Source organism: Notothenia coriiceps, unplaced genomic scaffold (assembly GCF_000735185.1).
Source record: "Notothenia coriiceps isolate Sejong01 unplaced genomic scaffold, NC01 NC01_scaffold00008957, whole genome shotgun sequence".
Classification (NCBI taxonomy): Eukaryota; Metazoa; Chordata; class Actinopteri; order Perciformes; family Nototheniidae; genus Notothenia; species Notothenia coriiceps.
This window is the reverse complement of record NW_011341658.1, coordinates 391,991-415,434: the sequence shown is the minus strand read 5'-3', so window position 1 is coordinate 415,434 and position 23,444 is coordinate 391,991. Positions and strand designations below refer to the sequence as shown.

Below are 23,444 nucleotides of genomic sequence, written 5' to 3'. Positions count from 1 at the left end.
TATATTTAATATAGGTATATATAATATATAATTGATATATGGATTTTTATATATTATCATTATATAATGTTAAGGTTTAATTAATTAAGCCTACAAGTCTTTACATTGATTTACCTTCGTTCACAGTTTAAATACCCTACAATAGACTAGACCACCGGAAAAACGATACAGAAAGTGTACGAAGCCGGTTGTTAGTTATATCGAAGTATAAATCTGCGTTTTCGGTATAACTTTATATAATATATAAGACCATAGACGCATTTTGGTGGCGGTTTGAACATCCAGAGCTGAACAATTAGGCAATGAATTGCCAATGAATAATCAAATATTTGCTTAATAATTCTTAAAGCAATCTTTTAAAGCTAGTTGTAGCTGTTTATACTTGGAATTTTGGTTCTTTTTTGTAATACGAACAAGTTCATTTTAATTATAAATGTTTTATATTTGTGTTGATTTACAAATGAAATAAACGACAAACCATTAATCCAGTTTGTTAGGAAAATCATCAGCACATGATACATAATGAAATGTAATACAAATCACAGCATCACTCTGATTGCATGGAATAGTGCAACTTCAGTCTGACGTAAACCCGTCCTGCTCAACAGATTCTAACAAGAGACAATGGGATGTAACGTTTTGGAAACTAATAATGACGTAAACCCAGGTGTGTATCCTCAGCCTCTGGTTATAAATACTGCTGCTTTATGGCAGGTGATGACATCATACAGGTGTGCAGAGGACTGAATCACAGTCTGAGAGCAAACAGAGGTGGGGAGAGGCGGCATGGTAATTACTCATCCTTAAGTATGTGGTGAGATTACGTCAGCTCAGTCACGGCATGGAGTGACGTAGTTATGAGTCAATCAAACGTGTAGTGACCCATGTGCAATCACTGTTAAGGCTTTTTCCGAAAGTCACTTTTTACATATAAGGGCATTTATTTTGGCGTTCTAATTCTCAGCTTCCATTGATGGAGGACAAAACTAAATCTTGAGTGTGATTCTTTTATTTAAAAATAGATAGGCCATATATTCTTTTTGGTACTTGAAAAACGAAAGTATAATCAATTAATTCTCAATGAAAATTACACAACAATCCCACACTGGCCAGACAAAGGATCCAAATGGACAATGTGCACCCCCGCATGGATGAAATGTGTAAGTACAACAAATTCAAGCATTAAGCAACTTCGACAGTGAAGCTCAAAACCAAAAGCAGAAGTATACAGAAGAGCCCAGACTGGCCATTTAAAGTTTAAACGGGGCAAAATATTCAACATTTTTAACACCAAGGCACTGTAAAGGACCCACGAGTAAGTCGACTGAGCTGAAGATTTAGATCATTTTATTTTTCAAACAATTGAGATGTTAGACACGGAACAAATAAAGATGCCCCAGTCAAAACTCCAGAAAACAGATTCTTATCAACCAGTTGTAGCACTTTTCCTTTATTGCCAGCAGCGCTGTTGTGCAGTTTCTCATTGTCTGCAGCTTCACCCTCTCTAGATCAGCGTGTACAAAAATGAACAGAAACGTGGCGTAAAACAGCGTCGTATTGATCGTGGGATTTGTAATTCTTGCACCCAGCTTTACAGAAAGGTGTTTTTTTATGCTGAAGCAAATCCAGATTTACCAAGGCACATTGGTAGGGATGAATGACTGAAAGAATGAATGGACAGAGGCTGCGCAGAAGCCAATCTTAAATTTAAGGTATGTGATGAAAAGGTGGTAGTGACTGATGAGTATAAAGGGAAATCAAAATTAAGTATTAGATGTCACAAGGAAAATACCAAGAATATCTGATTCACAACTTTGTCTCTCTTTGTTTGCTGTACTAAAAAAAATGGAAGCAAAATAAATGCTCTTCAAAATGACATCCTCAATGTTTCCTTAACGCTTTAAAGCAGTTGCAACTGTTAACTTGTGAGTAAGTGCATTATAGATCTAAATCCTGTACATTCACCAAGGCTGTTTAGATCAGGAAAATATTGTGATAGAAATCCAGAAGGCAAACAATATCCAGAAGTAAAGGAAACAAAGTGAGACCTAGCTGTTCAAATATCTCCTTGTTTTTACCACCCTGATTTTTACATTCTTTAATATTTTAAGTTCCGGAGAGAATTAGTGTGAGGGGTAAGGTTCTCCATTAAGCCGAATTCATGTTAAATTAGCAGCACACAGTTGGATAAATCCATTTTGAAACCCAATGACTTTCCTTAATACATTTCTTCTTGAGAGTTAACATAGGATGGGGATAGAGAAGCTGAGAGATGAGATAGAGCGAAAGTGTGAGACGGGTGGACTATGGAATGTTAATAACCAAAATGCATTGGCCAGTCTTAAAGAAAGACCATGCCAGAAGATGCGTATGCCCCTTTAACAATGAAGCTTAGACTGACAGCATTGCAATGCTAACAGAGGAAAAAACAGATCTAAAAAGGTTTCTGAACGTCTGTTTGGATGAACGTTCCATAAATGAACTGGTCAAAATAAATAGATGTATACATGATAAGAAATTTATAATTTACTCTTTTTATCTCACATAAAGCTTCTTGTAACTACCAAATATGATCCAGTACTCCGGACATGTTCGGCTCTACCTGTGCTAGATCTATCACCTCCTTTCTGGGCACCAACATGGCGGCCTTGACAGGACAGCTAAACCCGGCCTTCCCTCAGATTTAACCCTAGATTGTAATTCCTCATTAGAAACTAGAAGGTTAAAAAACAAAAACAGTTTCATCCCAGAGAGCTTGAAATAGAGGTACGATTGTGAACTTCAAATATTGACATGACAACACCATTTCCGCTTGTCTGGGATCATTCTGTCCCGTCTTTCTTGCCTTCAATGTTAGTAGCAGCACTCTGCAAATAGGGCCTCATCATTCCTGTGGCTTTCAGTTTGAAAAATAAAACAGAAACAGCCCTTGGTATCACAAACTTAAACTATTCTTTAAATCTTTACTCTTTTGTTTATACCAAAATCTAATTAGATTATCACAGAAAGAGGCGTGGGGGAGGGAGATTAGCAGGCCTGGCTTTTGCTGAACTCACAGTGGACCAACAAAATCACAAAGTATTTTGTCTCTGATGGGAGACAAAAGAAAGGATTGGAAAATGACAGCCACTTTCCCAAACCCCTCAGTCTAGGCAAACGTATGGCAGGATATTCAATTTGCTTTCATCCCCATGAGGGTCCAATGATATGCAATCTGTCCAATCATACCAGGCACCCTCGGTGTCATTACAACCGTTAACGCCCGGCCAGTGCTGTGTTTGTATTCTGTCCAGATCCCCGTCCGTCACCTCCCGGCTTATGCCTGGTAAATCCCCTACTGGGTTGTTTGTCTGCAAAACATGTATCTTCCGTGAGTCCTTGATATCCTGTTCTTCCCTTTTCAGATACTCCGCCATGAAAAAGTGTGCACTAGGAGCCTGGACCCCAGAGGAGGTAAGCACATTGCTCTGGAGGTTCAAGTAGGACTGGATGATTTCATTTCTGGACAGCTCTTTCCAGTTTGTCTGATGAAAAGGGTGAGGGCCGGGACCTGGGGCTGGAGCAGGGGCCAGAGCCAGGGCCAGGGCCGGGACTGGGGTAAGGACAGCGGGCGGTTGTACAGTGCTTTCAGTTCTCTGCCTAGATTCAGCAGGTTCAGGAGTGGGGGCTTCCTCTGTTTGAGAAGGTTCTTTATGTACCAGATGTTTGATCTGACCAGTGACAGGGTCAAACGTTAACCTGCGTTCTTTTAACCGTACAGGTTTAGTCGTGTCCTCTATTTTCTGGCCATCTAGGTTGACAGCGTAGTCTCTTGATCTGTACTTCCTCCTTTTATGCTCTGAGTTTGGAACTGGTGTCCCATCCGTGTCATCAGACACAGACACGGTGACCTCAGATGGCGGTCTGAGCAGTTCTGAGTTGTGTTGGGGGTGAGAGGGTGAGAGGGAGACTGTTGGGGATTCCAATGTGGCAGATATGTCTTGAGGTGGGAAATGAGAGGGGACTTCTGACGGACTGGCCCAGTGCATTGAAGACCTATGAGAAGAATATGGTAGCTTCTCGGCGCAAGATGCTTGGGCTGGTGAGGATACAGGCTGGGAAAAAGACAAAGGAGAGTCCCTAGAGGAAGGGCTTGGGATAGGTGTTCCTTTAGTTGCATATGCTGAGGAGCGCTTGGTCACTGTGTCTTGCTTCATGCTCCTTGGACTGGTAGTGAGGCCACGAGGACTTTTGGCTTGATTATACCCTCCGCCTCCTTCATCCAGTCTGGCCTGTTGCTGCATCACAGCAGCCTTGATCATAGAGGAAGTGCTAGGTAGTTTGGCCACCCCTGGGGAGCTGGGGCGAGGCTTGACAGCATTGACTGGAATTCGGTTTATTTTATCATTATCAAGGTGCTCTATCCGAGATCTGTCAGGAGACGGGACGACTTGCTGGTCAAGCAGGGTGTCAGGGCTGCCTGCAATGCCATTGGTGGATGGTGGGGAAACAGAGTTATCAAACGAGGACAACTTGGGGATTTTTTCTGGTAAGTGCACTCCACTGTCTCTGTTTTCTGCTCTGCGTTTGCGGCTGCTTGATTTTTCAGCTTTAGGAGAGTATGTGTTGTGAACATCGTTTCTGATTTTGACTTCAGGGACACCCTTCCCAGACACAGAAATGTCCGGAGGAGCGGCATCCGTTCTGCAGGGATGAGAACTTCCATTGGTAGAACCGGGGGTGCTGGCCGGTACAGCTGGCCCAGGTTCAATCAGCTTTTGCCAGGCCTTTAGCAGTTTCTTAGCACGCTTAGCGAGGTCTTCATTCTTGGTCTTCTTTCTCACATCGTTTATCAATTTTCCTAGTCGAGTTTCCTGCATAAAGAAAGTGAGGGTTACGGAAAAAATTGTATTAACACAATTTCTGCATTGGGTCGAAGATCATGTATAATAAACTGTCTTACCTCAAGTGCTTCTTTGGTGATAGGATACTTTTCAAGACCGGATATAACCTCCATTACAGCCACCATATTGCATATCTGCAAGGAGTACAAGCAAACATGTTGTATTACTTCTGCTACATTCGTATGAAGCAAACATTTAGTGATAGCTAATCCCCATTAACAGAGGAAGACACTGTTAAATGAATCTTTTTAAAATAGTCCTTGTATATTAAAGAATCCTAAATATTATAGCTATATTAAATGTACAACTATGAACAAGACTGATATTCCCATGATATAGAAACTATCCTGTACTAGAAACGCTATGGCATAATCTCTGCAACGTGTGTGAGTATGGGTGCAAGTTAGCTTGTAAATTAGCTTATATGTATGCTTCAGATCGATGTTCAAAAGTAACAATGGCTATGTGTCAACTCACGAAACCTTCACCAGTGCTAACGTTTAAACATAACCGTAGCAATAAAGCAAAAACTAAATACAAATAGCAGTAAACTTTATTTGGTCGAGAAAGTCAACCAGCGTTTTAGAGTCGGCAGACTTAGCGTACCTGTGTAAGCTAATGTGGCTACTGCTAGCGTTTAACTAACTTGAGAAGGAAGGGTTTTACTCTTTCTAAAACGCTATAAAAGCTAAGAGTTAGCTAGCTACCTCCCACACTTCGCCAACAAGGAACTGGTGTACGAAGAAACCCCAGTCAAGAAGTAGAACATTCAGATAATTTCAGAGTAAACCTGATATGTTCAACGCACATGTATGTAATATATTCGTCCAAGCCGTTAACTACTCTTAACCCGCTTTAGTGTTGCGGCTAGGCTAGCAGCTAGCATGCTACATAAACCAGCTAACGCCAGATTGCTGTCTAACCAGTGTAGCACCTCTGCTAAGTTAGCTTACAAGCTGTCAAACCAAGAGCTAAGTGTCTCTCCATATTTTACAGTCATTCGAAAAGTCGCTGCCAACCCAAATGTTGAATCATGCAGTTATAAATACAACTAAATAGTTAATTGACAGCTGTTGTGTGAACTGGCTTGTGAAGTTTGCCGGAGGTACAGGTAAACAAGCTAACGTTAGCTTCCTAGCCTGTTAGCTTCACTCACATTGCTGTGACTGTCGATGGCCTGCACCAGCCGGTCCCTCATCTGCTGCGGGGTTGCTGAGACCGTTGTCATTGCCTGTTCGGTGCGATCCAGAGGATGGAGGGAGGAATCCTCCAAAAGGAAAACAGGGGGACAATGATGACTCAAAAGCCGCTGCGGTTACACGCCAGGCGTCCGAACTGCATATTTTTCTGTCGCCTGTAAGGTAGACGGCTCAGTTTTTCTCACATGGAGTGGGAAATGTGTGTGCTGTGTTGACCGTTGGCTGCTGCCTGTTGGGCGCACTAGCAACTCACTACCAGCTGCTGGATCTCTCAACGGCCTCCTGCTGGCTGCTGCATGCCGGGATACGATGTGTGCGCTTTGACGTCTGCACGTAACCAAGTAAACATCCCTGCCGTCCACCTACACTCCTTACTCATAGGTATTACCCGTGGATGTATTCTACACACAATAATGTATTTCGTAATAGAGTACTCTACTGCTCCTGTGTTATTGTGCTCCTAATATGTTGTAACATTATGTTATTGATTCTTTTGGCGAAAAAGGGTGTCAATTATTTTTGAAATAAATTGAAAAACAAATTGGAAATAGATACATATGTATATTTCTTCATATGTTGAGTCAGCTGTAATGCGCAATTTTGTGCATGAAATGTAGTAAACGGTATGCTAAAGCAAAAGGAAAATAGCCTATTGTTCAAATTGTTATGTAAATGGTTGAAATAGCTAAATATATATATTATATGTAGCAGAAATGCAAACAAAGAGCGAAAAAACCTAGACATTGACATTGGTTGTATGGAATTTTTTTGAAACAGTTGTAGATTATAAAAAAATACTGCAAGAGTGTTTCCAAATATATCCAATATCATATGTCATATCCAAATAGCCTTCATATGAAAACATGTGGACGATGACAATCTTTTAATATCTCATGTTATGTTTAAACACTACAAATTTGTCACACTTTTATCAGTTTTCCCTGTTTTAAGAGTAAAAATAAGGAGAATGTGTATTTGTTTACAATAACTTGGCCATCTGTTTTCTTTTCCAGTCAGTAGGCACAGCTTGCAAATTAGAAATACATTTGCATTACCAAATATCACTTTTGAGGTATATTGATGTGTGTTAATTATAGCATGCAAGGTATTATGAAAGATCAATGTTGATGATTTTATTTTTGCAGCATTCTACCAGCAGAGGGAGTCATTCAGTTTCCAGAAGAAGGTACAAGTAAAGAGCAGATGCTGCATAGACATTATTGAGCCATTTGAGGACACCAGTCTATGGCCTTTTAAATTAAGGCCACATTACTGCAGGGAGCATGACCAGGCAGATCCTTCTGGATCAATTATGCTTAGTATAAGTTAATTTACATGTTTTTTTCAAGGTTAACACATGGCTTAATGTCGTCAAACAGAAAAATTGAATGTACATATTTTTGGCTGAAAAAAAAGTAAAACATTGGAATTCTGATGTGAAGAACCTTATACAGTTGTTTATAAAAAGTGCCAAAAAAGCCAGAAATCTCCCCACCAGAAATCATGGTCATTACTTTTGTCATACCCATCCCACACACAAAATGTCCAGTATCCACTCATTAAAGTTGTTGGTGTGGACAGAGTGGGAGAGGCAGGGCAAATGCTGGGCGTGAAGCTGTGGAGTGGGAGTAAAAGTCTAAGTTATGCCAGTTATGGGGGCAGTAATCCTCATGTAACTACTGTTTAAGTTCTTTGCTTTAGAGTGCTTTTTGTGGTCCAACAAAGGACACAAATGAAATAAAAAAACATGTCTTTGCTTAGTCAGATATATTTTATTTTCATTTACAAATAATAATGCAAAGATACAAAGACAGAAGCCTTCACACAAGAAAAATACATCAGGTACAGTTCAAACAGAAGCTTATTTCATCTTTAATATAGCACACATTTACAGCCAACTTGGATTATTTTGGTCCGATTTGACAGTTAGAATAGAAAACACACAATTTGAAGAACAAGGTTTGAACCAGTTATCTTTAAAGGGTTATTTCAAAAAAAAGTACCAACTTGCCAAGCTGTGCTGCAGAATGCTAGATTTTGCATATTCTATGAGCATATTGTTTCCTGTTGCTGAGAGTGTACTATTGGAGCATAGTGCACTCCTCCACGACAGTAAAATGCATGTGCAGTGTTTGGAATAGTATCACTGTACTCAGAAACAAAATACATAGTATAACAATTTAGCTGCCATTGTATGAGGCTTGACCAGCAGCGGGCTGTCCTCAAAATGCACACAAAGGATTTAAAGATGTGGGTAACCCACCGAGACTGTATACGACTATGACCGTTTATCTTCCTGATTCACTTTATGTTTTACCCATAGACTGTATACATAAAGGTTTGAACTTGAATTTACAGTATTTTAATCTGCTATTTCTTATGTTATTTCTTACTGTATGTCTATGTTTTTTTCTCAGACAATATGTATATAGTAATAATCACTACAAAATAGTGTTCGACAGCGGATTTATAAAACAAAGCAAAAAACAAAATACTTAATTTAAAGCAAAATACAATAAGTCAGGGTATTTTCGGAGATATTTTGAAATTCAGCATCATGCAGAAAAAGATTCCCCAGGTAGTGGATAAGATATGTCAGTCGCAGCTCAAGTGATGCAATTATCTGAAACAATGTTCAATGTAAACAATGCGTTGCACATGTATGGTTTGTATATGAAATCATTTCTACCACCATATTATATTTTGAAAAACAAAAGGAGTGTTTCAACAGTTAGAAGGGTAAAATGTCTAAGTATTCTCTCATTTATGGCTGTGGACTTTGGCTTTTTGGTATAACTGTTGACTTAAAACATAAAGAATACAGTGCTGATGACAGATTTATTATAAAACTAAATTGAATAAAATCTAAATCTTGGTAAAAGGAACTTCTGATGGCATGTAACTGCTCATAGCAAGTATAAGAAGAAGAATTTCTGCTAAATGAAAGTCTGTAAATATAATAAAAAGTGCTTCAGGGCCTCAAAATGCTTATGAATGACATCCAAAGGAAATATAAGGAATCCATGTAACTTTGAAACCTCATGATATAGAATATATTATTATGGTCATAGTATCCAAACCACATTACTAATTCACTTTAAATTTCACTAACAAGAATCATGTTGCTGTTCTACACTGTAAGTGGTTTGTATGTAGTCGGTTATTCCAGTATTTAACAAAACATTTTTATGGAGAAAAAAAACAAACATTGCTTTGTTGTAAACTCTTGTCTCTGTAAACACTGGTATAATACCAATGGAAACCTTAACATTGGTGCATATAAAGGTGACACGTCAGTCAGAGCTATCTACAAAAGCACAAAAAGGTTCAAAGAAATACCAAAACAGAAAATGGACCTACGAAGATGTCAGGCTCACGGTAAAGTCTGAGGTCCAGCAGATAATTCAGAGCCACAATGACATATTGCAGCACAGTTTTTTCAGTGCATTTTCTTACTTTGACATCATATCACATACAGCACGAAAAACATTGTTTCTACCATACAGCAATATACAAAGCTAGTCTAAATTTACCATAACATAATAAACTCTGTGGGTTTTCCACAGAAAATAAGCACATACTGTATATTGCAGTTTAAAACATAGTACCAAACAACAGCTTCTACGTGTGCATAAAAGGCTAATTAACATATTTCCGATGCTTTTAGGCTTTACTAGCAGTTACATTAGCCTACACATGATGCTGAATTAAAAAAGACAAAGGACCAAACTACCAAACAAGAATAACAAAACACTTCAACAAAAAAAAGCGACTCCAACCTCCAAAGGAAATAAAACCCAAGCCGAAAGAGGAAACGTGTCCACATATTCATGCAGTCACAATATTATAAAAAAAATGACAAAGAAAAAACACTGCATCAAAATTCAGAAATGTGATGCACCCAAAACAGTTTTTTTTTAATCTTGCAACTTTAAAACTTAACTTGAACTGATTGGGTCTTCCACATTTGTCAGAAAGGTTTTGATTTACATTATGTGAGAGTAACGGTGGAATATGTTTGCACAGGAGGACCTTGACACACATCAACAGAAACAGATGTTGCAGCTACACGATTCTTTCATAGTGTGAAATTAACCTATATTTATTTCAGTGGCATGTAATTGATTGTTAAACCTGGACTGAATTACAATATCAATTCCATAAAATATTTCCAGGGACTGGTTGATCCCATCTGGCACGATTTTGTGATAAAATATGCACATTTAAAATGTCACTTCGCGGTACCTGGATCTTTAATTACTTCAATTATAAACTTTTCCTTTGCTAATCGCTTTATTATAAATATTTTTCTACTTTTTTTAAACCTGCCATCAATAGCAAAAAGAGCTGCAGCAACAAGACCGACCCTCCCAAAATACAAATGTTTTCCTACATTTTGGAAAAACTGTGTTACAGCAGACAGCTAACAAAATACTCACTGATTATGTAAGGACTGTTCTTTTAAATAGACTTTCTGTATATTACTTTTCAAAAATAATTTTTTTTTAAATTTAACTTCTTTTCATATGTATTGTCTTTTTTCTGATTTATTTTTTTTAACAAGAAGGCAAGTTTAATCAAAGACAGGGCAAACAGGTCTGTAGCTCTAACAGTCGGTGGGAAGTTTGGTATATAAACTCTCAAATAAAAATGTTGAAGTCAATGCATAAAGTGCATTATGAGAGACGGTTGTGAGTGGAGACGGTTATGAGTGAATCCGATGGATCCGCACACTGAAAAAAAGGATTTGAAAAAAAAGCAATAGATGAAGTCATATAAACTCAGAACCAAAGCCCGGAGACAAACAAATCGAAGAACGGCACAGACCACGCGAGCATGACGAGGAAACAGATATTCAGTGTCACTGTAGTACCAAGGAAACAAACACAGTCACATATAGATCAGTATGCCACATCTCCTTCAAAGGGAGAACAAAGAACAGGTGGAACATATTTGGTCTTACAGTACATAAAGGCTAGAGATGAGAGGCAATGACGATGACAGGATGGCAACAACACAACTGTACAGATGTGACCTAAATACATTCTCATTGCGTCAACAATGCTGTTCTAGTAGAGAGGCAGTTCAATTGTCTGGAAAAATATATATATCTCAACTACACTGAGGTCACATCTTTGGGAGGAAACCAGGAGAGTTTTTACTGTATGACACGACCACTGAGTATTTCTTTCTCTACACTGTCGAAGTCTGAAAGGAAAATGTAAAGAGTTTCAAAACTATTAAAAAGAAATATGACATGGCACCATTACTGTGCGTTTATATGAACTGTGCACATTGGCTTCCTTTTATAAGGTTTCATTTTATCCATTTCATTTTAAAGTCCTAAACCAATTCCCTGTAGTTTTGCATAGATACTATTACGCAAAACCTAATCACATTCTGTACGTGTAAAATATAAAACATAACAAGCCTGTAAACATGTACTTCATAACAAAGAACTCAGTTACATGATGGTAGTGACAATGGATGAAGTAATGGGTAAAGATCAGCGCACTTGAAAAATACAACGGCAGTAATGCAACTGAATTATGTAGGCCAAACCAAACAGTAAAGATTACTGGACATTTAGCATTTTTTTGTCATTTACATTTATTTTTTTATTTAACCTTTATTCAACCAGATACAAAGCATTGAGATAAAATCTCATTTACAATGCTGACCTGGCCAAGAAGGCAGCAACGTTACATAATAGTAATCTTTGCATGAAAACCAAAATGTCAAGCTATTAAGGCAAAACAAGTATGCACAGTGATTTGTGATTTCATGCATAACTTATGACCACTATTTATTATGGTAGAATCTGAATTCAGCTTCTCCTTAAAATAAATTAGGTGGCTAAATAATGACTCATCGTTATCGAGACTTTAGAGGAGATTTGGGATAAATTAAACCAGGCCTGACTTTGGCTTATATGACAAACTACAAAGGGATTAGCACTTAATTAAAATCCAAACTGAATGTACCAGTGAGTGCAGCCAACTGGGATCGGAGGGAGGGTCAACTTGACAGGTGTTTCCTCTGAGTCATCGAGCCATACCAGCTATTCTGTAGATTGTTAGGGTTTGCTCCGCAGACATGGTTTAGTCAGTCAGTTCAATCAGTCAGTTGATGGAGAATAGGAGCCCAGCCTCCTTCTGCCTTCATGATATTTCCATCAAAATCCCTCAAAAGATAAATGTGCCATTTGCAAAAGAAAAGTAGTGACAGAATCATGAATATTTCTCATACCTTAACTTGAATGTCATCAGTCGTAAATCATCTTTCCAGGTTTTCAAGGTTTCCAGTCTTCAGAAAAACTTCAAAGCATGGTGTTTCTTTTAAAAGCTCTCTCAGGGGTTTGATTGGTTGGTTGGTGTGGAATCAAAGCTCTGCCAAGACGAGGTCTCGACCAGAAGAAAAGAAGAAATATGCTCCTCTTGGTTTTATCCCATCAGAAACAAACAATCCCCTGTCTTCCCCCCCCCTCCCCCAGGGGCAGCAGCATTCACACACCTGTGCATGAGCCTGTGGTGCCGAGGTTAGAGCCGGTCGAGGCGGAATGCGTCCTCTGTGGCGGGGTCGGTGAGAATCATGTCCGGGTCATTAAGCATGTGCAGGCCATCGAGCGTCAGCGGGTCGATTTTCAGGTCGTCCAGTGGGAACTGCGTGTCGATGTCGAAGCTGACATCTGTGGACAGACAGCCGGTCAGGTCCTTGGGCAGGCTGGGGGGGGACTCTCCGCTCACTGGAGAAACAACACAGCAAATTAATAAATAAAATATTATCAGGATATTTATCTGAAAAGTTTTTAAGGGGGAGATGGACGGCTTCCTGAATTTTCAATTTATAAAAGAAACAAGTGTGGGTTGTGATTATATAAAAACTTCATGTAAGAGGCTTGACTTCTTAATTACACATTTCTTTTAACAACAGACACTGTAAGGGTAAATTCAGTTGGACAAAAAATTCCTGTAACATGCATTTTTATTTTAATGTACACATTTTAGTGTGGGATTCGTCAGTGCTCTCCAGTAATTCCGATCTCACACTATTACATTATCCTTCAAATATATTAATCCCCCATTGAGTGTCGGATTAGCAAAAATTGCAGGCAATTTAAAGCCAAATGGTTGTATAACGTTATAATCTAATGCACGTAGGATCCCTGCAATGAATCATATCAGATTTTGTTTGTTATGGTGTCATAGTATCTGTCAGTATATCATGATTTTTCAGGGGGTTTTGGACAACAAAGGCTTTTCAACAAAAGCATTAGTGTGCCACAGTCCTCTACAAGCCGCTTGCGGTGAGACTAAATGAGCTACATGATCTGTCGAGGAAGCAGCACCTGTGAGAATGATGTTGGGGATGTTGCCATGGCTACTGTAGCCAAGCTGCTGCGAATCCTGAAGGTTGCAATGGCCAGTCAAACCCATCATGAGCGCCTGGGAGTAGTTGAGGGTGGAGGTCTGGTTATACAGGCTGTCAGAGCTGATGGGCGTCTCCATCATGTTGAACTGCTCCAACTGGAAAGAGATATCACAATAATATCAGGCATGTAATCGCTCCAAAGCAGGAATAAACATGAACACTTGTATCTAAGATGAAGAAGAAGAAGACATATTTTATTAATCCCCAACGCTATTCATATCTACCTGTTGCGACAAAGCACTGGCCTGAATGGACGGAAGCTGCTGGTCGTAAAAGTCTGCAAACACGCTGCCCAGGATGGAGTTATGCTGCAACAACAAATAAGCCAAATGTTTAATATTACTGGTTTAAAAAGACAAAACTCCAGGTGCGGACCAACAACTATGAACATCATCCGGGCTGCAGAAATTATACATCAAACATAACATTTAGAATACGAAAAGGTATGGCAGCAACAAGGCTGGAACAAGATCTGGAAACGCTCAACTCATGTATGCTAATGCACTTCTGTACATGTATGATATAATGATTGCGTATATATTGCAGAGAGGAGTAAGCTGTGCATTCATACATATTTCTGTAACTCTGTAGTATTACATAGCTTAATGAGGATGGCACACAGAGGAAGCAGTAAATGTTCATGTAACAAAAACATAATTCAGGAGCAACTTCTTTATTCACAATGAAGTAAGACACACACGGAACAATGTGACAACCCACTGAGGAATTTGTAGCTGGCTGTTTCACTAATAAATGCAAACTAAACCAGTCCCTGCGATATTTGCAAAACCGTGAAGTATTTACAGTTTGCTCAGATATCCAGGTGTAGCAGGCGTACATCCACTATCACAAGAAAAAGTGCATGAATATTCCATTAAGAGAGCGACATACAAGATAGCTAAGAGCCACCTTGGTTGTATTTATCTCAAGAACAGTTAAATATTGCATGGAAATTATTTAAAAAAAAAAGCCTATTGGTGCATAATGACTAACCAGATAAATGAATGAATTACAAACAAATGAATAAGGGACTTCATTAATTACATGAATCCCTTCCACATGATCCCAATGGTCATGTACACTAACCACTGACGTCAAAATGAGTCGGCCAAAGATAAGGACGGACAAGCTTTACTTCGAAAAGGCAGCTTCTTTCTCTGCTGCCTAATGGCCTTGGTGTTTTAATTAACAATGACCAAAGTAGTGAAATTCGCATGAAATAAAAAAGGGAATCATTGAAAATATAATCCCCCTCTGTGACTTTATTCTCCCTCCACTGAGTCATCCAGTGCAAGCTAATTCTCGTCAAGTTTCAGTGTCCTCATTGAACCAGCGACAGAAATTCTCCTATTTCATCGTGGCCTCTTAATGTATAAGTAATTGGATCATATTCTCAGGCCGTGCTCCTCCTAGTTCAAAACCAAATTATCTGTGTGTGCTGCAGATGTCCCCACAGGGCAGAGCAGCATAATACGGCACACAGCCTGTCAGCTGTGGATTAGCCTGTGGATAAACTCAGCACCACGAGTGAGACACTTCAGATCAGCACAGACCTGAGTTTGGTAAGCAAACAGCAGCGCACAAACATGTGAAAAGAAAATGCATATACACCCTCACTTAACACTTCCTTCATCTCAAACACACACATAGAGTGGTAATTGTAAATGAGTATAATTAAGATAATGCTAATTTTAAATGCTATCTCAATCCGGTTCAGTACTTCATCTAAAACTCTACCGTTTTCCTTAAAGACAAATTCCAGTACCGTGTTTTACAAATGTTAAATGCTTATACTAAAGACATGGATTAATCACCCTGATCTGTGTTTACCTTGGGTGTGCTTAGTTTATCTTAAAGCACCACCCTGATAGCGAGGTGCAGTTTGTTGAGTTTGTTAAACTAGGGGAATTAGAAGCTGATTTTCTTTAAAGAAACGCAATGAGGGGATAAGAATATAATCTACCCGCCCATGCTACCTTAGACCTCAATGCTGGTGCAAAAACCACAATAAAACACAAAGATCTGACAAACATCAACAACAACAAAAACTCGGTGTACGGTGTCTTACATAGCAAGACTTGGGAGGAGACAGTGGAGACGCAACCAAATACCACAAGAGCAGCAGAAGAGGAAGGTCAGGGGAACAGCTACATAACAACACACCAATGACACTGTGTTTAAAGAGACTGGTGGTCAGATCTGGGCAAAACGACTTAATGTCCATTATATCTATAACTGGAATCACATCATGACACGGTTTTTCATCATGTTTCGTGATATACTATCATTTTTTTTTTTTTTCCTGATCTCTAAGAATGTTTTCTGACATATTTAGTTTGACCTCCTTTTATTGTGTTATAGCCGGCAGGTGTAATAATAGTTAAAAATAATCACAATACTGTTGCGTTGGGAAATTACACTGAGAGAAAACACCTGCCGTGAATTTCCTGCTGTGACACACTAAAAAGTCTGAATGAGCAACTGTACGGCATATAATATTTACAGAAACAAAATAAACACTATAAATAGCCTGTTTTGAATTGTCTTGCTCATGTGCTTGAGTAAACTGACATACTTTTCTCTGCCCAGATCTGCTAACGTCAACACAACACAAGCAGTTGTAGGGGGCGGGGGGGGGCAGCCACAGAGCCCTACTCGCCAATGATAACCACAAGACTACGATGCAGGGACCGTGACGTTTAAACAGAGCGAGGCAGCAGCTCGCTGGTTCACACGCCCTTACTTGAGGCGAGCCTCCAGGTGAGAAGCCTTGATTGGAGACGGGGGAGGTTGGAGACTGATTGGCAGAGGATCCAATCCTACTGCGGTACTGTTGGAGGGAGGAGGCCTGATACAAGAGGACACGTTTGAGTTATTTACATTGGAGGGTGTTCCTTATTGGGGAACGTGTAGATGTGCTCATATTGGACATGTCTTTGTGGTACTTTTTTCCAGTTGCAGCTGGATAAACAACATGTACCCTGCCTGAGGACTAACTAAAATATTGATTCCCTGTTTTTCATAGTTGTAACCCAGCATGCTAGCATCTAATGCTGAAAAACAATTTAAATAATTAGAGTGGTGAACAGCACATGTCACATTGATGCATTAGTAATACTGAAAAAGATCTGAGAGAAACGGAGAAAGCTACAGGGGATTAATTAGGAGCGGAGAAATGTTGCCAGCCATGCTAGCTAAACAAGTGAATATTGTAAAAGAACTGGAGGATCAGAAAGAACCGACTCCCTTTTGTAATCTTCAGTCATAGTTGCCCGTTTCAATCTACTCGTCCAACCGAAAAATAACATTTGTAGAAACTAAAAAAAACATGATTTTATTTGGATTACAAGATCAAATTGACTTGAGCTATATCATAAAGCCATAACTGTGGAAAGAAAATATCAAAGTTACTATCACAGTAAATAACAGATACACTATCAAATCACTGAGGTTTAAAGGTGTATCAAACAAGATTTATAATCTCTTATCATGCCAACAGGAGTTTCAACCTCCTTATTTCTAATCTATAGATAGATAAGATATCTAAATATTGGCAGCATGAGATAGAGAAGTGATAAAGCTGTTCAAAGTCTCTGGATGCAGAAATAAACTAGTGCAATGACCCTTTCTGGAGTTGACCTGATTGTACTCTCATGAAACTGAAAGAAATATTTTTCAGAATCCATTTTACATTGCTGTAACTGTATTTGATGGAGACCCGAAAAAATACAGCTTAGAAATGTAAACAAACTATCAAAATCATCTCTGAAACAAAGTGGTACATGATCCAGGCCGGGGAACCATTGAACGTTAGATCTAAGCTGGTGTCGTGCTGTGTTTCCTCACAATGTTTCACTTGACCCCACACTGCAATAACTGAGACCAAGAGAATGTAGGCCACTTCATTTCTGCACTTATCCAAACACATTCCCACTGCAGCAGAAGAAGAGCAGCGAGAGCCAAGATCTGAAGGATGTACGGTGCCTTGTAAAAGCAGTCTGGTTTCTTGTTGTCCTACACATTTTGTTGTGTTATGTCATTATTTGGGAGTATTTGTCTCAGCTCTGTGCAAAAAGTGCAACATAAAAAACATTTGAATTGAACTTAAAGGTCCCCTATTATACTGTTTTCCATCAATATATTATAAGTCTCAGATATATACAAAACATGTCTCTGAAGTGTTTGGCTCCAAACACCAAACAGATCATTGCAGCATCTCATAATCCCCTCTGTTTCAGCCCTGTTTCCAAAGTGCTGATTCTCTGTCTGTTACTTTAGATCAAATAAGGAGCCACTCCCCACGCCCCTCTGAGAGATATTTGGTTAAAAAGAACACAATGGTGCTCTAGGAGGAGATTCAGGTGATAAGGTGGGGGGGGTTACCTTGGTTGCTGATTGGCTAATGATTACACAAGCCAAAAAAACATTATGACATCACAAAATAGCAAAAATCTGATCAACTCATTTTCAGACAGGTTTTTATAGAAATGGATCAGGACAAAAAGAGAGAAAATATTTTTTCCTGAAAATTTCAGTCTTACCCCGGCTGATACTTCACTAAATCCACTGTTTTAATTGTTCCCTATATTGCCCCTATGCCCTGTAAGGCGTCCTTGGGTGTTATGAAAGGCGTCCCCCAAAATAAATGTATTATTATTTTTATTTTCTTTCCTATCTGATGGTAAAGATCCCTATGAAACTCCAAATGCACTCTTCTATATATAAATATAATGTATATGCGAAAGGGTCTGAATTTAATTTGACAGGACAATGTGTATCATCAAGAGCAACACATTGATGCTATCTGAAGACACATTTTCAGGAACAAATGGCGATCGGGATAAGCTGATGTAATGCAGACAGGCTGCTCACCGTGTTCATGTCCACCGTCATGTTGTTTTGTGAGGACGTCTGGTTGTCTGACGTGGAGCAGGAGTTCACCAAGGACTGTAGCTGGACCAGACCTGTCTGCTGGACAATAAAGAGCGGGCTCATAAATAAATACAGACACTGTGTACTTATCAGGTATCATTTTACAGTTCTGATACTGGCTTATCACTGACTAAGTACATCAATATCTGCTTTTATAGTATGTTGGCAGATCTGATAAACCAATTAAAACATAATTGAGGTCCTTACCACCAGCTGCTCTTGCAGTAATACGTAGTGTACCTTTCTTACTGTCCCAAATGTGCACAATGTAGTGACTGCTTTCCGTCTTTTTGTTTACTAAGTTGTGTTCTCTGTACTTTACATGTCTTTGTTATGTGTAATAATGTGTAACGTTGCTGCCTTCTTGGCCAGGTCAGCATTGTAAATGAGATGTTATCTCAATGCTTTTTATCTGGTTGAATAAAAAATAAATAAAAATGTTGATATGATTATGTCTATTCGGACTACACAGCTTATTTAAAGTTGTTTTTCAATTGGTTTATAGATCCAACTTTACAGCTATCTTATATACACTCCATGTGCAAATATCCTGTATATCAAATATTGTACATGTGTTCGACACAACGCTTAAATAAGTACATTTAACACAATTGGTTTACATTATGTCAAACAAATGGCAAACATCGTTATAAAAACGTTTTATGCTCAAATATTAATAACATAACATTAGTCAGAATAGGACATCATAGGGGCCTCATTTTTTACTCATGACCATATCAACAAATTATGTTGAATCATTATTATTTATGAACCGCAGCTGCTGCAGTGTACATCAGAGCAAATGTTCCTCAAAGGGCTTTCTTGAGTATCTGAAGTATTGATCCAAGGACACGGAAGAGTTTCCTCATTGCAGGAAAAATTGATGGTTTTGGCTGCGCTTTAATAAGCAGAATTATATTTGCTCTTTCCTATTCCAACAGTGTTTTCTAGTAGGGCGCCCTGAGTGTAGTGCAATCAGTGAGGGAGAGAGAAGTGTCTGCTTAGGCTTAACAACAACTCAACGAGAAACATGACTGAGGTCTCTGCCTTAAAAGGTCATTTGAGACTAAATGTGTTCTATTGGTGTTCTATTGAGGTACTGTTGGTATGCTGTCAGTCAAATTATTGAAAAAGAACATGCTGGCTGTAGATTTGAGATATATACACAAGCCTATAATGGGGTGAACAAAATCCTAATGTTTGGACAATGTTGACCTATAACATCAGTTTACAATTGGACACTTTCTATGCATTAAAGGTCACCTATTATGCAATGTCCACTTTTTCATGTCTTTTATACATAAAGCTACGTCCCCTCTGTGTAAAGAGATTCTGAGAGTTTCAGGAAAAAATATTTGCTCACATTTTGTCCTAATCCATTAATATAACAACCTGTCGGAAAATGAGCTGATCAGATTTGAGCTTTTTTGTGATGTCATAATGTTTTTTTGGCTTGTGTAACCATTAGCCAATCACCAACCAAGGTAACCCCCCCTCCCCACCTTATCACCTGAATCTCCTCCTAGAGCACCATTGAGTTCTTTGTAACCAAATCTCTCNCTCGGTTCCAGATGAGAACCGATCAGAAAATACCGGGTACCCATACAAAATACACAATTTTGGTTCTGCTTAACGATTTGTAAACGCGGTAGACCCTGTATTCCTACAGGGTCTACCGCGTTTACAAATCGTTAAGCAGAACCAAAATTGTGTATTTTGTATGGGTACCCGGTATTTTCTGATCGGTTCTCATCTGGAACCGAGTTTTGGTTCCCAACCCTACATATGGCCAAAGAAACGTTTCCCATTAACCTAAATTGGGAAAGTGAGGTCTGTAAATCTTTTGTTATTTATCTTTTGGGGTAAATTCACTTCACATTCTGAACACTTTATTAGCACCTAAATCAGGGCTGGGGAACCTCCGGCCTCCGGGCCGTATACGGTCCGCGAGATCATTTGATACGGCCCTCGAGGTAATTTATAAACACACGCAAAAAAAAGAAAATCTAGAACGCAAAAGAATTAAACAAGCGAGTGCCTCTGTTCTTCCTGGCCAAGGTCAGGGTCCTTGAACACAACACGAGCCTAACGTGTCATCACGTGGTATATGTCTCGTGACAGGGGTTTAGTGCTGACGGAGAGCACCAGAACGCGGCTCCGGGCCGGGACTTCACAAATGTCAGTACCCATAAGGAGCCGTACACATGCCGCAGTTTTTGCGTGGCTGTGTCTTTAGTTGAAAGCCCAGTGGCGATCTGTTCATCTGTCATACTGATCATACAGTCAATAACTTTGTTGTTATTAGCATCTGGTTAGCTAGCTATGCTAACGAATATAAGAAGCTTTTTCTCCAACCAGTGACGTAAATGTGCAGTGAGGCACATCTTTATGATCATAGTTATAAAAAAATAAGAGAATAAAGTAAACAGGTATAAAATACTATATGACAGTAAAAAAAGTTGTTACTAATAAACAAGAATACAGTTTGAAAGGGGAGTGATTTGTAAAATATCCATAAAGAAAAACTAAATCTGTTTACAGTTATATTTCATATGGGTGTTGAGAGATGTATCCATAGATCTCTTAATGTTGCTCTCAAAGTGCACCAGATTGATGCTTTTAACTTCAACATTAAAACAAATCTTCCCTGGGGAGCATGCCCCCGGACCCCCCTCGAGGATGTTAGCCTCTTTTTCTAGTTGTTTTTTCAATGTGAATTGAAATAATGTCTGTCAGACAGCAATTTATGTCTCTAGTCTGCTCCGCTCTGTTTGTATTAATGTGTGTAAGTGTGTGCCGGTCACGTTTCCAGATAATATTAATGATCATATAACATTTTCTCAGGGGCACTGGAACTGGAGAATGTTAAAATCAACTTCTCCTACATACTGTATATACCAAAGACTGATATTTAAAGAAGAAAGGAAAGAAATCTGCAGATTGTGACTGGTTGTTCTTCGTCACATGACACCTTGCTGCCGGCAAAAGGTTTAACGACTTTTACCTCAGTTGTCCTAAGAAGTAGGCTCTTAGGAGTGCTTATGCAGCTTTTGTTCAAGCCAAAAACCGTTCTATGCCGATAACAAAGCTGTAGTCTTGTAAAAATCATCTGCCTGCTGCACTTCCATTGGCAGAGAGAAGTTTGGAATACAAAGTGTATCGTGTTTAAAGTGTTTTGGTTTACAAGGCAAATAAAGAAAGACAGGAGCAGCTGCCAAAAATGAAGAGCGATACTTCCAACTGCACAAATAGTTTGTTTGTGGGCCAGATGTGGGCTAGTTTTCATAGTATGAGTTACTTTGATTTTTTTTCATTATTTAATTGGATTGCATCCTTTTTTTAAATCAGTTTTTTTATAGTTTTGATTTGTTGCTACTTTAATGAAAATAAATAACCTTCAATTTAGCACTAAACTGAATTGTTTCATAGCCCAGGAGTGTGTGAATCTGTGTCGGCATCTTGCATCTCTACGTACCGGAAACTTCTTAAAGTTTTTTGTACATCAGTGTACAAAAAACTATGACAAAATTAAAGAGCATGAGTCTGATTTCTGTTGGACAATCCCACAACTACTCTTGTTATATAGTCCTTGGCAAGTCCCTGTTTGCATAAGCAATTCATTAGTTCTCTCACTGTCTCCAAAGTCTCTTTTAAATATTTTTCAGATTCAGGCTCATCCAAGGCCACTCAAAAATGCACCTTTGCTTTTAGCTCTGCTCTGCCGTCCAGACATCTTATCAGCAATTTTCCTTGGACACATCCGTTCAGTTTCCTTTATTTTCTCTGCTGCTGATTCAGAGGTTTCACTGAAACATGGCTTTTTACAACAATAACATGATGCTCTTCCCATAAATCAAACTACTACAAGGCACATGTCGACAATTAAAGTGTTCAGTAAGGATTCCAGAACAGACAACCCATGTCACACAGACGAGGCCAATGCAAAGCCATTTTAGAATCTTGCAAATCTGGATGAATTTCTTTATAAACTGATCACACTCACCACCATTTACAACAGACAAAGTGATTTAGTTATGAGAGGAACAGTCCTTGTAATCTGGCTGTAATCTGGAATCAGCTGTGATGTCCAACCACAGCTGATTCAAAGTCCGGAAAAGGGAAGAAAATACCCCTTCCTTTAGATATCCAATCAAATCGCCCTTGGTCAAAGTCCTCAAATATACAAAATAAAAATACATATATATAGATAGATATACAGGGGATGAAAAGACAACACAATACCTCAAATGTAGAAGAAGAAAGAAAAAACAAATGTCATTTAAATCCATGTACAGATAACAAAAATAACCACCATAAAACCACTTTAAATCAATTTAAAAGATAAACCAAAATAACTCCAATCAGTTTTGTTTACCTTCGAGGTAGTGTTAGAAATTAAAATCAATGTTTTAATGGGGAAAGGTAGTTTAAACATGCCGTCAGTTTAAATGCTGTTTTATACTGAAAAACCAGAAATTATTGTGCACAACCAGCTGTTAAGCTTTATTCTGAAACTCTTTCATCTCCGGTTAGCATTTAGCATGTGGCTAATATACGATTTCCTAAAGAGGTGAATTTAGTAGCGAAATGACATGGAGTGGTGCAAACCGAAACCTACTGATTTAACACTACAACTATAGATGTCGAGATACTACCATGCTGAATATTAAATGAAGGTACAGTTTATTTGAATACATTATTGTTTACAGACGAGAGTAGCATGTGACAACATCCGGAATGACCGGAAACCAAACCAGCCGTGAAGTATTTTTTAGAGTAGTGATTACAGCGTTTAGAATGTGTTACATGAAAAGTGATGAAAGAGAATATGAGGAGAAAAGGCGTGTTAAGCATATATTGAATGTGAAAAGTACCAATACTCTGTTTAAATGCAACAACGGACATTGGAGACGAGGCGAGCCGGCTGGCGGGGAGGAGCCAGCAGAGGATATATAACCGGAGGAGGGATCCTCCTCTTCTCTTTCCTAACGAGGAGCGG

The 23,444-nt window shown here is 38.9% G+C and overlaps 2 protein-coding genes across 3 annotated transcripts; both read right to left on the bottom strand.

The window, feature by feature from the left end:
- Positions 1-1,330: 1,330 nt before the first annotated feature.
- crsp7 (cofactor required for Sp1 transcriptional activation, subunit 7) lies at positions 1,331-6,546 on the bottom strand. Its single transcript, XM_010770441.1, has 3 exons — positions 6,040-6,546; positions 4,943-5,017; positions 1,331-4,853 (listed from the first exon to the last, which is right to left on the bottom strand). Exons 1-3 carry the CDS (start codon positions 6,109-6,111, stop codon positions 3,144-3,146), a joined length of 1,857 nt encoding a protein of 618 aa, XP_010768743.1. The 5' UTR covers positions 6,112-6,546; the 3' UTR covers positions 1,331-3,143.
- Positions 6,547-7,994: 1,448 nt separating this feature from the next.
- Positions 7,995-18,829, bottom strand: LOC104944857 (CREB-regulated transcription coactivator 1-like). Of its 2 annotated transcripts, XM_010770443.1 has the most exons (5): positions 18,386-18,829; positions 16,257-16,361; positions 13,738-13,821; positions 13,431-13,608; positions 7,995-12,827 (listed from the first exon to the last, which is right to left on the bottom strand). In XM_010770443.1, exons 1-5 carry the CDS (start codon positions 18,506-18,508, stop codon positions 12,622-12,624), a joined length of 696 nt encoding a protein of 231 aa, XP_010768745.1. In that variant the 5' UTR covers positions 18,509-18,829; the 3' UTR covers positions 7,995-12,621. The 2 variants fall into 2 exon arrangements, with proteins under 2 accessions (XP_010768745.1, XP_010768746.1); XM_010770444.1 differs by lacking the exon at positions 16,257-16,361.
- Between the last annotated feature and the right edge of the window lie 4,615 nt (positions 18,830-23,444).